Genomic DNA, 14,704 nt, shown 5'->3' with positions numbered 1-14,704 from the left:
CCCAAGACCCAAGACAAAAGATACTGAGCAAATTGACACACTCTTCATTCTTTTTATTAGTATTTATTGTTATTGTTATTCACACTTAGACAACTCAGTTACATTAAGTGATTTATATTAAGAACTCTGTATTAGTATGATAAGGTGAGAAAGTGTACACGCCACAGTGAAACATTCTGTAGATAGTGAAGTAGGACCTTGATAGAAGGGATTATTTCCAAGAGCCTATATACAAATAAAGGTAACTTTCATACTATATACAAACTTATATTCACAAAGCATATACTGATTCAGAGATACAAGAGTATAATCTAGTGAATAATGATCCATACACTTAAACACATGAGAGAAATTGGAATTTTCAGGAGGTTGCCTGGACTTGCGAAATAAAAAATACATGGAAATGTGGTTTTACTTTTAAAGTTAGAAATGAGTAAAGATGGGGGACTTCAGATTTTTCTTACAATAGGCTGAAAATTATGGATGATAAGAGTATGAAAACTACAAAGTGAAACAAACATGCTAGAAACACTTTATTACAAAAATAGCCTCTGATTGTCAATTATAACACACTATTTTCACATCGCAATACCATGTCCTGATCTTGCCATCTTAAGTGACAGAAATAATTTTAATTCATGTAAGTCAATTCCCCAGAGTCAGGATTGCAAAACTAAATCTGCAACAGAGATCTTGATAATGGAAATGAACACAAAACAAAGTGAAATCCTTTGGCATTACTTAATTTTGATGAGGGATTAAAATAATTGATTTATTTCTATTGGATAACCTGACCCTGGAAACTTTTTCAAAAATTGACAGAAGCAACTCATCTCTTATAAACTTACTAAAACATAAGGAGCTTCCTTTACTCTGATCTCAGTGGGAGAAAACATCGAAGGAGCAGAATGATTTAATTGCTTTTTTCGGCCTGACTCTACAAGCATTTTATTCCTTCTCCTGGGGTGAACAAGGGTAGCAGGATTGAGTCCCTACTGCAAAGGTAGTGTGCAGCATTTTGTACAGCCCCACAGGAAAACTCAAGAGGACGAGGAGCAAACTCCCCTGACTTACTCACAGCATCACTAAGGCGAAACCAGATCCTGCTTTACTGTACATTTATTTGTCAGTGTTTGACATTATACTTTAAACAGAGACATGGAATTGATTCTTTACTTTAAAATTAATGATCCCCTTACTTAGAAACCCCATACTAGTCTTCTGGGTTCTTTATGGCTTCTTTTTGCATTAAGACAACTATGTGACAAAATAAAAATAAAAATAAAATAGTAAAGTGCACAATCTTTAAAAATGTGTACAAATTTCATTGTTGGGATTGGTTTTGTGTTTCATGAGTGGAGAATTTACAATAAATCTACATGAATGTACAGTTTATTTACCAGTCTTGAATTACTCATTCTTGTCCTGGGCTGTTTCACTTATGGCTCGTGTAGGAACGATATGGCCAATTTTGTGCCTGGTCTACCCACACTCCAAGGGATTACATGGCTTCTAGGCTGGGGCTGACCTCTGTCTGGCTGGCTGGAGCATGGGCTCAGTGCCATGCTAATGGGACAACACGACTTCTGGAGCAGACACGGCTTGCATCCAGTCAAGCAGGAGCACAGGCAGGGAAGGCTCAAACGACCTGCACCCATCCAGGCAGACAAGTCCTGGGATGCTGCACACTGACACCCAGCAACACACTGCAGACCTACAGGATGGCCTGTCTCAGCTACAGGGCTCTGAGCCACACGTGACTGCTGCATTTGATGGGTGCACTGAACTGCACAACTTCAGTTTGGAGGTGACTCTCAACAGTTCCAATGGAAATGATGGACATCTCAATGCCAATTTTCCTGTAACTGATGGCAACAGACCCAGAAGGTCAGTTGCCATCAACCAGGCATGAAACCCATGGCTTTTGGAGGATTGGAGCAGGATTCTTCTCCACACTGTTTCAAACTATCCCATTTGATAATCTCGAAGTCACTTTCTGCAAGTATTTTTCTTCAATTTAACTTTCCAGGAATAGCAGAAAAAAAAAGAATCACCTGCTCAAACCATGCCTCAGTTAGTTGTGTCATTGTTATTTACAAGAGGTAAAATTGTTTCCAAGAATACAAGTGAATGTAATTTATCTCTTTGTACATAGCTCCCAGGACAATTAGGTTTGTTATATAACTGCATTTATGAAACACAGGAACTTAAGATAAAAGTCTCTATCTTGCCCAGGTTAACGGCAGAATTCTTCTGTATTTCATTGGGCCAGTTCTTAGAGAAGGGATTATTTCCTTGTTATAAATAAAGAAAACCATCTGATACAGACTCATACTTGACTCAGAACTTAAGTTATATGGACCACAAGATGCTATTTTAAGGAATTACTGCTGAAAGAATAATAATTAAAAAACATTGAATATCCCCTTTTTTGCAAAATATGTAATGAAGTAAAAGACAACCAGAGAAATAATCCCTTAAAAAACACCCAAACATTAATAATATTTCTAAGCATCTATTTTTTCACTGTACTTGGATTAACTACATGTTTAACTTACCACTTTGTGGACCTTCATATCCACACACAACAGTACCATGAGTGACAGTGACCATAAACTACTTCAGAGTAGTGTATGTTGAAATTATATGGTAGGTTCATTGCCATTACAAACAAATGACACCTAGATAAGGTTGCTTGTCACCCACTGTGCTTTATGCTTCATGAAGTTTATGCAGTCAGCCACATCAACTGGATACATAAGCAGAAGCATACAGACACAAGAGCCTGTCTGCACTATAAGAAAGCACTAGCTTTCAGTAAAATAGTTAATTTAAAATACATAGAGCTTTGCTGAAAGATTTTTCCATGTCTACATGTAGTTCTTAAGGAGAGAATCTTCACACCACACTTTTAATCACACTTCTATAGCTTTTGCCAAGTTGTGACCAGGGTGGCTTATGCAGAGGGAAAACAGAATAGTTGTAAGACTCAAGTGGTATTTTGTACCAATGGGGCCCATTCTCATATTTAATTCCAATGAAGTTTGTGCTGAAGACCTTTAAAACTGGCTACAATCTGAGCCATGATCCCATTCAAATGCTACCAGAAATCCCTTCCAAAAATTGTTTTCAACACTGATTCCATTCAGAGATGATGGTGCCACAGAGGGTTGGCTTTTTAATCTGAAGTTGCATTCTTATCTTACTTCTATATTTCCAAGCTGGTGTCCTAAAGTGCTAAGCTAGAACAGGATCTTTATCAATGTCAATTTTTCTATATGTTGTTCATTTATACTTCATAAGGATTATGCAGACAGCAGTAGTGATTGAGTTAGTGAGCACGGGCATACAGGCAGGTGGAAAAGGCTTCAACGCCAGTCAGCTCACTATAGAATTTGGGCAGTGTGAAGGACCAGATCCCTAGTGAAGTTATACAGAACTTTGGCTGAACAAAATAGAACTTTGATTTTTAGGTATGCTTGATTTCTGGGTGTGCAAGGTTGAGAAGAGTTCATGATCCTACACTGAAATAATTATGAACAATGAGAAACACTTTATGCTGGGAAATTTGTTGAAATTGTAAACAGGAATGTTGCAACAAGTGTGTGTGTTTCTGGCAGCATTGAGTTTGGACAACTCACTGACATCCAGTCACTGGATTGGAGCAGCTTTTGACTGTTTTCTCAGCATTCTAGTTTAAGATTGAATTCCTTCTGTGCAGGATAAGGGACTAAGCTTCTCCCTCCATCCCACTCTTCTTTACTAGCCAGCAGAGCTGTTGTCTTGTAATCAAAGAGCATATCAGCATCCAAGTATCCACTAACAGTTTACCCCAGCAGTAGAAAGGTGCCTTGGCAAGTATAATCATTGTTCACAGAAAGCACCTCACAATTGAAATCTGTCCTATTACCTCTGGATCTGAGGTACCACTGGGACAGTTATTCAACCATTTGAAAAATGATCTGCCCAACAGATACAAGGCAGTGGGAGCCATGAGGTGTCTTATTCTGGAGAAGGAGAAGTTGTTTATAACACCTTCTTAGGTAAAGATGTGATAGGGACAAACAGACATGGGAAAGAAATGAGACACATTTTAAGACAGTATAGAAATGCCATCACAGAATATCAGTCCTAAATGGTGTACATAGAGATCTTCCTATAAGCTGCTGATGCCAGTTACTCTCTACTTACTATCTGTCCTCAGTGGGGCAGCAGTCTCTGCTGCTGATGCCCTGAGTGCACCAGAGAGCTCTTAGACCTCTGAAGGTCAGGCAGGAGCTTTCTGTTTCCAATGTGGCAGTTGTTACACCATGATGGTATGAAGTTAAAAAAAAAAAGAAAGTAGTGTACTACATAGAGATTGGACACTGGTCTGGTTTCTTGATTTGAAATGTCAGATCAGTGGAATCTGGGCATTGCAGTATTTTGTAAGTGCCCACATACACAGCCCTTACTTTGGGTCACTCCTATGTATGATTCCACTTACTAGGGAAAGAATTACCTGTTTTGAGCACTGTCATCAGAAACAAAAGCATTTGGTGACTCCTCTGGAATAGATTGTACTGAGGAGTCAGCTCTGTATTTTGGGACACACGTTTTGGTTGAGGTCAGAATTTGGGTCACAAATCGCTTTAGGCTGCTGTTCTGTCAGCAGAGGGCACCACAGGTGTGTATATCCTGTGTATATACCACAGGCGTGTATATCCACCCACCTTTCCAAGGCTACACCCCTAGGAACAAATGTTAGAGATGGGCAGCCCTATCGCTAGTACAGGTAACGATTCTGCACCAGTGAAGGATCTTGAATACAAAGACAAGTTTTTGCCCTCGATGTGAGAAGCTCACTCTAAAAAGCACTAAGAAGTAAGAGATGTTGCTTGTTGTATGGTTAAGATCAAATACTGATTCTGCATGTAGCTAGGACTTAGGAAAATATATGAGTAGCAGACATTGCAACTCCTAGTATCCTTCCTTTATTTCATTAACATCTCATTTTTTTCTTCATGATATCACATAATATTAATATAACTAATATGAATTTTGTACTGATTTCTCTACCATTGTTTTCTGTCAAGTCCTTATTTTCTAATCATACACTGTCACATAAAAACACATATAACAGGAAAACAGTAAAGGACAAAGGGGATGAGTGAGAAACAAACAGTGTGGAGCAGAGAAAAACAGCCAAGACAAAATGTGCTGAGACTTCTGTTACACAAATGTGAGAATGGCATTGCCATTGTGAGCACAATACACATATAAAACAATGATGAAACAGGTCACAGAAATGCACTGAAACTTCATGAACTCTTAATTGCACAAAAGACGTGAACAAACAAATGATGATTATCTGAAATAATTTCTTAACATTCGTTCCAGTTCTCTCATTTAAAAAAAAAATCAGCCAAACTACAGAAAGTTAGTTTCTTTCTCCCTTCTTGGCTTTTTCTGCTCTAGGTTTGGACCTTCTCATTCTCTCAGTATCTCAGAAAAAGGATGTTGCATATTCACTCCTTCCTTTCTTTAGACATGTACACTTCCAGCAATACTGAAGAATTTTCATGTAAGTTTCCTGCAGCTCCACAATATTTAAATTGTGTTTCTCCTACCTAGTTTCAAGATTTATAACAGCAAATGTGAACTTCCCCAGCTTTATACAACAGCTGGAGATCTCTTCCAGCAAATAACTATATGTAGCTGTGAAGGTCCTTACACTCCAAGTAATAGTGAAAGCCTATAAAGTATATATTCACTTAGCAATTAGGCTGCCACTTTATAACTACTTCTATTTTCTTTATGAAATACTATGCATAAGCAAATTAGCCTTTTTATTCTGGCATGAAAAGGCAAACTCATAACAGCATCTGAAAGCCATTGGTACTGTTGATATTGCTGCATTAGAAAAAATGGTGTGTTCACATAGCTGTATGATGTCACTGCATGCTGCGTTGCTATTAGAGAAGAAAGATTATCCCCATTCTGGTCTTTGCATGAGAATGCAATGAAAATCTGCACCAGTTACAAAATGGTCAGGCATCATGGCTCCTTCAGTGCCAGAGTTTCTGGAACCTGAAGAGTTTTGCAAGATGTAAGAAACCACCATTAACATCCTGCTGATTGCCTTTACAGACCTGTGATGCAGATGATCAAAACACTGATGAATTCCCTGGCTTAGCTGAAATCACATCACATAAATCCACTTACGTGAAGAGACATACAAGCCCTTCCCTGTTTGTGACTCAACGCTTGGTGTATGCATTCCACTCAGGAGTTTCAGCAGGTTATTGGAAAAATCCTGTACCAGGGTGTGTGGGGGGTGGTGCCTCCACAAAGTTAATATTAGCATTCCCCTTGGAAGAGGAGAGCTTTAGGAGCTGAGCACACAGTGTGTCTGTGTATACCACTACGGAGAAGGAGAAGTCTGCAGGTAGGTCTCGTAGGCAGAGGAGAAGCAGTAACTTTCACTGCTGCTGCGGGCACGGTGCGTGTCCAGTGCTGAGCAGTGAGGATGTTCTGCAGCAGAGGAACCCTCGGTGCTCCCAGACTCAGCCCTTCAGGCAGTACTGCAATGTCCAGCAGCAGCCATTCTTCAGCTCTGAGACTGACCCTTTATGTCCTTTTCTTTCTTTCATTCTTTCGAAATCGAGGAAGAGAAAATTTACAGATCCATGGGTTATTCCTGCTGCAATTTTCCACTGTAGTTTTTTTTCCGCTGTTTTGTTTTGACATATGTATCTTTTCTTTAATAAATATATATGTTTTGGTTTTTCTTTTTTTTTTTTTTTCCTGTTGAGAAAAAATAACTTTCCACTCTCCACTTTCCACTAGATGGAGACAGGACACTGGATCACTTTGTCCTCCAGAAGGACACTGACAATCAGGAACACAAAATAAAGCCCAAACATGAGTAAACCCAGGATTTTATTCATCCTCCACTTGCAGGAGGCAATGGAGAGGATGACGAAGAGCAGCATGATGAAGAGGAGGACAATCGCACAGAATAGACCATTGCTGCTGACTGTCACCGGGGCAAAGCTGTTAACCACAGCATACAGGAGCCATGGAAGAGGAAGGCTGTTAAGAAACAGAAAAATTAATTTAAAACATTGCAGAAGTCCAGAAGGGAGCACTAGAAGATTTCTGGTGACAAATCAAAACACAACCAAAGGCTTCCTGCAGAAAGTGAGGCAGGAACATGTTCAACTCTTCTAATAATTGCATAAATATAAATTGTAAGCTTTCTCATGGTTCTTGGAGACAAAACACGGGATTTTTTGCCCCCCACTCTTCCACCAATTATAGTAGTGAATTATATATCCCTGGCTGGCAAATCACCTGGCATCCTGTCTGTGAAGAGGAAGCCCCCTTTTATTTGTTTCTAGATTTCACACTATCTGCTGAAGCTATTTGCACACTCTTTCCAAGAGTCTGCCTGACAGGAGGGTGGGTTGGAAAGAAACATGACCTTGCCATGAAGAACCAGCACTCTGCAAGGCACTGCCTGCAAAATTTCGCCCTTAAATATCTTTGTCCACATTTACTGTATAAACCTCTGTTAAACTGTGAACTTCAATTGAACTTCAGCTTAACTTCTATTTCTGTGCTTGCTGTCATTGCATTTCTCATCTCTCACGCCACAGAAGGAGACAATATCCCTCTGCAAGATGTCAAGCTGAAATAAATATTTAAGACACTGACTGGAGCTTAGCAGGCTTAGAAAGCATGAAGTGAGTTGTGAGAAGCTCACAACATTAAAACTTTGAATAAGCAGCTCTGGAGAGAATAATTTATTACAGCTGCAGTACTAACTACACCAGTCTACAGCTCAACTGTGCCATTTCTGTTGTAAGTGTAGCAGACTGGTGCAGGACAAAACCATTTCCTTTGTCAGGAAGATTAAACATTTTTTTAAAGTAAGAAAGCACTGCAAAAAAGAAATAATTTTGTAATGCATGCTCTGTACTCCAAGTTGGAGGACATGGTTTTCATGCATTTTACAGCTTTGCTGCATATAGATATTTCAAAGACTGAATGCTTCTGCATTAATAGAAAATTGGCTAAGTTTTCCTACTATGTCTAACTACTGCCATTAGCTAACAGATAAAGTAAAAAATATATTTACTATACATTTAAACTTCGGGATCCTTTTTTGTACCTTTTTGCAGATGCTGGTATATTTCCAGCTGTGAAAACCAGGATCTCTTCTACAATCAGGTTGTCTGGCACTGTAACTATGACTAGACCTGTTCTTCTGTTTGCATGTGATAGTAAGAAACAACCAAAGATGGAGAAATTGAAAGTATGGACATGATTCTCAGTGCCTCCATCCTGTGTTGAAGATGGTAATGTGCGAACAAAGACAGAATTTACCTGTGTATTTCCTGCACATTTTTGAAACACTGAGGCATGGATTACACTTTTTCTGAATCTGATCTACCTTGGTCTGAAAAGACCAAAAAAGAATTTGAATTACAACATTATGCCACAAATCATTACCCTAGAGCTGCCATGAAGCAGTGAAGCGTAAATATAAAACTTCTGCAGAATCTCATGTAGTTTCACATTGTCAGAGCTATAAAAAGGGTCCTTTTTGTTAACAGAGAATTGGGTTGTAATTTTGGGCTTGTCAGGTATAGAATAAAAAATAATCACATGGCAACAGCAGCCTAAACCAGTTACACAAGACAATGACTTTCTGTTGTTATTACAGCAAACATGTTGAATACTGCAGAGGCAATGAATTATTCCTGATCATCATTTATAAAGAAAGCTCTAGTATAAGCCCAATGAGTGGTAGCAGAAAGCAAACAGCAACCTCACAAAAGTATAAAAAGCTTTGAAATTCCTTTTCGGAACAATGACCTTGCACAATTTTAAAGTGCAATTCACTTGCCTAAGCCTCTCTGTAACACACCAAAGCAAGGATTAAGTAACAAATTTATAACATTTTTTCATGCAGACATCTATAAACTTCAGAGCACTTGCCACAGTAACATTCGCTTCCTATTTGCATTACTCTGTTTTTTAAAGATTGCTGCTTGTGGGCAATACCACAGCAATGTGCTAAGAACAAAGGACTTGTTTAAAATAGACACAATTTTCTTGGTGTAGAGCTTACCCCACTGTGATGTCAAATATGTTGCTTCCAACAGAACTGGATACAGCCATGTCCCCCAGACCTTTGCGTGCTACAATAACACTGGTAATAAGGTCAGGTATGGATGTGCCAGCAGCTAGAATAGTCAGTCCCATGATTTCTTCAGTAATACCAATGGTCTCTCCAACCTAGAAGAGTTTAAATAAAACCAGAAAAAAGTTTCCTGCAGTGAAGAAATGTTTTCAGCTGTCCTGGGCTTTCCCACTAGCTTGGAGAATACCAGGCAAGATCACAGAAATTCTAGTTTTCATGGATTTCCCCATGTATCAGGAGAAAGGTAAGGCTTTGAAATAGAAGCATAAGATATTGACAGGCAGTTGCTGATAGTTCTGATGCTACAAGAATGATCAAGTCCTGTGCTCAGGCCAACCACAGCTCTCTGAGCTACTTTTCATTTAGTGAGTACTGATTTACTTTATCCATTGGTACAGCTCCTGAAATAAAGCAGCACCCAGCAGGAGATAGATGGACTCTGATTAGAAATGATCTTTTACAGTGCAAAACATAATGCAGGGCTTTTATTTAGTAAGAGTATCACCTCCTTACCTGGTGTGCCCACCAGACCATCAAGTAAGAAAAGAAGGCAATCCAGCTGATAGAACCAAAAAACGTGATGGGAAAAAATTTTCTTGATGTCTGAAACAGAAAGAAGGAGGAACAGTGAAAACCTATATTGAAGGGTGATATGCCATACTCTTAATTCCTTCTCAATATGAGACTGGCTTCTCATTTTTTTTTTTGATGGCCTGTTCTAAGCAACTGTTCTGATCACCATCAGATGATCAAAATACCTGTCAAGAAAAGTAAGAAACAGAAGCCCTGACATTGGTATTTATGTACCTCATCCTTCCAATTGCTTCAGTCATAAAATAAGATTTCCTAAGAACTTGTATGATGACTGGCAAGTTCTGGGTTGTCATTTTTATCATTATTTGTTATGATGCAGTTTGCATATGTGTTTAGCTCAATAGTGGTTTGACTTCTAAATTTATTAATAATTTCATGTTTCTTCAGAATGAATGTTTTCAAATTGCTTCAACAGGTGCCAATATCTTTCCTTCCTACATTAGTAACTTTTTGCAACAAATTTCAGTCAGTATAAAAAAGACTGCCAAATGGCAGAGCTAAAAGTATGTACACCTAAAATTTATTACAGCATTTACTCTGCTTGAAAACTACACAATTTCTCAATAGAAGATATGTTAAGTACATATTTTCCATGCTTCATTTTGCAGAGAAATGTAATGTTATAATGCTATAAAAGCATGCAAAACATACTGCCAGGCCCTTCAATGAATTAAAAACTCTCTTTAACTTAATTTTCATTTTCACTGTTTCCCTTACTTGTGTCAGAATTTGAACAGACAGTGTTCTTGCAGCCAACAAATGGGTTATATTCAGATTAATGATTTATTTTGGTTTCTGTTCTTTCCAATCTTATGCATTTTCCATATTACCTATTAACTAACTGAATCTATGTAACAAAAAGAGGTCAAGCTAACTACTACAGGAAAGGAACAAAATTGCAGTACTGCACCAGGCAAACACTATCTAATCAAATTAGTACTCAAAATTAAATTCATCCTGTGAATGAATTCTAACAGTCTTTCTTTATGGTTATTGACCTTCTGAATGCAGATCTTACCCTAGATGATTTCTGACATGCGACTAGCAGAGTCCTGCAAATTTGAATGAATAACCAGTAACACTGCCTGTGTAAGTAAGTTAATACCACTCTAAATGCCTCTTGCAGCTGCTGCTCAGTCCTGCAGTACTTCTTCCCATTTAGTCCTCACTAAATCCACTTCCACTCCAGAATTTTTGTGCCCCCTTTCACTGCAGGTCATGCCCCTGCTGCACCAGGAGGCTCACTAAGACTGTGGATCATTCCTAGGTGTTGTGGAAGTATATGGGATTGCAGGGCTTTCCCTCAGCGTGTCCAAAATACCATTTGTTCTGATTCAGATTCTTCAAGCCATAATAAACACTTCTTTTTTTAGGGAGTTTACAGAGCTGCACAGTCAGCTTTCCTTATATAACAAACTCAACAGACATTTGTATGAAACAGTTTCACATTTAGGAACTGATTAGAACAGAATCAGAGGGTGGCTGTAGACTAAAAGATGATGAGTGTATTGGGCTGGCCATTAGAGCTGGTCAAGCAGGAATGTCACTGTGTTTTGCCAGCTGAACCTGGAAACAAAGAGGCTGGTCTGTACTCAATGGGACCGTGTAGACTTTCTGCTGATGGAACTGGAACGAGCTCGGGATTCTAACAGATGTAAAAAGGGTAAAGGCAGCAGTGCCAATTGTGCACACTCATCTACAGCATGGGACAAATAGAAGGTCCATATCTGTTCCATCAGCAGGTGCAGCTGCTGGCAGTGCTACAGAGCACTAACTCATTTCCTGGGTGTACTTTGCATAATGCTAAATGTCCTCCTGAAAACCAAGCATGTTGACTAACAAAACCTAAAAAATTTCACAACTGAATATACACAGAAACACACATTAAAAATGGTACAGATTTAACAACACTACCAGAGGGATGGAACACCTTTTCTGTGAGGAGAGGCTAAGAGAATTTGGATTGTACAGCCTGGAGAAGAGAAGGCTTTGGGGTCATCTATTTGCAGTCTTCCAGTACCAACAGAAAGCCTCTGAGAGAGACTTTTCACAAGAGCATGTAATGACAGGACAAGAGGACTAGAAAAGTATAAAAAAATAAGGTTTAGATTGGGCATTAGGAAGAAGCATTTAGTATGAGGGTGGTGAGACACTGGAACAGGCTGCCCAGAGAAGTTGAGAAGGCCCCATCCCTGGCAGTGCTCAAGGCCAGGTTGGACCAGGCTTAGAGCAACCTGGCCTAGTGAAAGGTGTCCCTGCCCATGTCATGAAGGCTGGAACTAGATATCTCTAAGGTTCCCATCCAACCCAAACCATTTTATGAATCTGTGATTCTAAACTCCCTCATAATATAAATAACTGAACACCTGTGGGAGTAAAAGTGGTCCAGTAGGTGTTTTAAATAGATTACTCTTAAATAATAAGATACCCTTAAATAAACAGATACCCTTAAATAATCACTACAGCACCTGGAAACATCCTTTTCATATAAATTCCACTACTGTCACAAGCATTGTTTTCAGAAGTACTCAGAGTACTTTGGTTGATCTATTTCTTAATTGCTTCTTAAATCATTACAGAGTTACTTTTTCAAAAGAGAGTTCTAAATTTCTGTCAAACCAGGAAATATGATAATGAGCTTATCATAATGGAACCTATATTAATGGAACCTCCTCAGATGGAATTTTAATTTTAAAATCAAAATTTTATATGCATTGGGGTACAGAAGACCGTAATGCGGAAAGGAACACGATTTGAAAGAAACATATCAATGGCTGTTATAATGATCTGACACCAGTGGGAGCAGAATTAAGACTGGTGGAAATAAATTAATCTAAATAGCCATTTCTCTTTTAAAACTAAGCAGCTAGCACTTTTTTTTCACCATTCCTCGTAGTCAACTTTTCCAACGTCCAACATTTTCCATGTTCCTTGCAAAAGCTCTGATCTTTTGGCAAGACATATGGTTAATGAGACAATGAAGCAATAAACTTGTTGGAACTGGTCACAAAAGCTGTACAGCGCACCTTGCAGCACTGCAATTTGAATGATCACTGCACAATACTCAAGATTTAAGCATACCCTGGCTTAAGCAAAACTAATACAATACACGCTGGTCAATAATAGCTCTCTGATGGTGTGATTGCATACATCAAATGGTTCTTGCAAAACAAGGGGAGACTGCCTGAGTCAGACACCCAGAGAATTTGGATGGCTAAGAACTATGAGCCAGTAACTTTGCAGCATGTGTACTCCTCGCCTGTCTTAGCTAATCCTCTCCCACTAAAATTAACTGATAAGCAGCAGTCCAAGATACTTTAATAGGCTTAACGCTTAAATTACCTATTTTAAAATGGGGAGCATTTAAACTCAGAAAGGGCAAAATTAAAAGCTTGTACATTTTACAGGAGATGAAATCAAAAATGGAATCCACAGATACTGCTCTACAATATGCATATAGATGAAAATTTGAAAAAGCCATAACCAGAATGCTGATTCTGTTCTGTAAGCTGGATTTTATTCCAGACTGTAACAATAAATATCATGCTTGTTTTGTAACTAGTTTCAGCATTCTTTTATGTATTTTATGTATATAGATTTATGTAATTTCTACTCTCTAGCTCTTTGAAATACCAAGAGCTGCCAACTCCAAGCATTTTCCTACAAGAATTAGTCAGACAGCAGACAGCAATACCTCTCTCCATCTTTTTCAGTAGTTGTTGTGGTGGTTGTCTGGTAAAGACAGAGTGCAGGGTTTGTTAGCAATTGGCTCTTTTGTGGTCGAAGAAACAGATAAATGAGAGAAGCCATGGCTCATTCAGTTCATCTGCTATTTTCCCTTAACAAAAGTAGAAGGATTTTGTAGTTCCACTGCAGATTAGATGGATTGGTACTGTTCCTGTCAATCAGAAACCTTAAGAACATTTTTCTTGATACATTTCTATACATTTGTTTACTGCCAATGTCTGAAAAACAGGGCTTTAAGTAGTAAAAATAATCTAGATATGAAGGCTTTTCTTCTAAGAACTTGATCCTGGAAGGTAGTATGTGCTGAATAATGTGGAAGTTAACTCTTTTAATTTTAGCCAGCATTATTACTAACATCTTTAACCTGAATGATTCACATGTTTGCCTTGTTCATAAATGTATCTGCATTGCAAAGTTTGATCTTTCTTTCACACTTAACAGTGCTTAACTCTGATTACTCAGAATCTGTTCTTCTAACTGGATCTGTACAGGAACATGTTGTCCTTGTCCCCTTGGTAACAGTGCATCTCTGTATGGCAACAAGAGTTCATGCAAGTTGTAGCTCTTCGTTTATAATGGGAATTTGCAGAGATAGAAGGAACTCCCCAATATGGGTCCAGTGACGGCAGGACTGGAGCCCCAAGAGCCATTTTTCTGGCCTGTAATGCAAAGGGATGGACAGTGGAGTAAGGTTATAAGAAAAGAGGTGGTGTTCAGTATCTGCTCCTGACCTACTGGGGCGTCTTGGCCACATAATTTTTCTTTCAGTCTTTCAACATCTGTTACTCCAGGGTATGGGCAGTTACATATGTGACCTTTACAGAGCCACTGGGGAAACAAGCCATTAGTACAGGAAAAATAGCCATTAGTGGTTAAAACACCTGAGCAAGAACTCAGGAAAAAAATTCCCTAAGGGCACACCTACCTCTGGGATATGCCAACAACATTATTGATGTTATAGTAACAATTTTAATATATACTGGCTTAATGTGAGCAGGTGTTATTAAGGCACTAAACACATAAAACATCTAAGCTAGTCAATCAGCTGACAGTTAGCTGAACTAATGCATAATCTACTTTAAGTATACAAAAATCTGCATATGTGTGCACGACAGCATAATAAGAGAGCAGGATTTTGCTAACTTTAGAACCAGAGACTTTGTCTACAAAATA

General features: G+C 38.6%; 2 protein-coding genes across 5 annotated transcripts in view; both read right to left on the bottom strand.

Moving 5' to 3' along the window:
- The window catches only part of LOC135460117 (long-chain fatty acid transport protein 6-like), a 370,483-nt gene that overhangs the window by 234,942 nt on the left and 120,837 nt on the right, over positions 1 to 14,704 (bottom strand). The gene's annotated exons all lie outside the window — the stretch shown is intronic.
- Positions 39 to 14,704, bottom strand: part of SLC24A2 (solute carrier family 24 member 2) — a 112,635-nt gene continuing 97,969 nt past the window's right edge. For all 4 annotated transcript variants that reach the window (XM_064736367.1, XM_064736369.1, XM_064736370.1 and 1 more), the window contains 3 exons: positions 9,704 to 9,793; positions 9,119 to 9,285; positions 39 to 7,074 (listed from right to left, as the gene is read on the bottom strand). In XM_064736367.1, coding sequence (XP_064592437.1) covers positions 6,825 to 7,074; positions 9,119 to 9,285; positions 9,704 to 9,793 — 507 coding nt within the window. In that variant the 3' untranslated portion in view covers positions 39 to 6,824. The remainder of the gene's footprint in view (positions 7,075 to 9,118; positions 9,286 to 9,703; positions 9,794 to 14,704) is intronic.

This window comes from Zonotrichia leucophrys, chromosome Z (assembly GCF_028769735.1).
Source record: "Zonotrichia leucophrys gambelii isolate GWCS_2022_RI chromosome Z, RI_Zleu_2.0, whole genome shotgun sequence".
NCBI lineage: Eukaryota > Metazoa > Chordata > Aves > Passeriformes > Passerellidae > Zonotrichia > Zonotrichia leucophrys.
The sequence above is the reverse complement of the archived record's forward strand: the minus strand, read 5'-3'. Positions and strand labels throughout refer to the sequence as shown.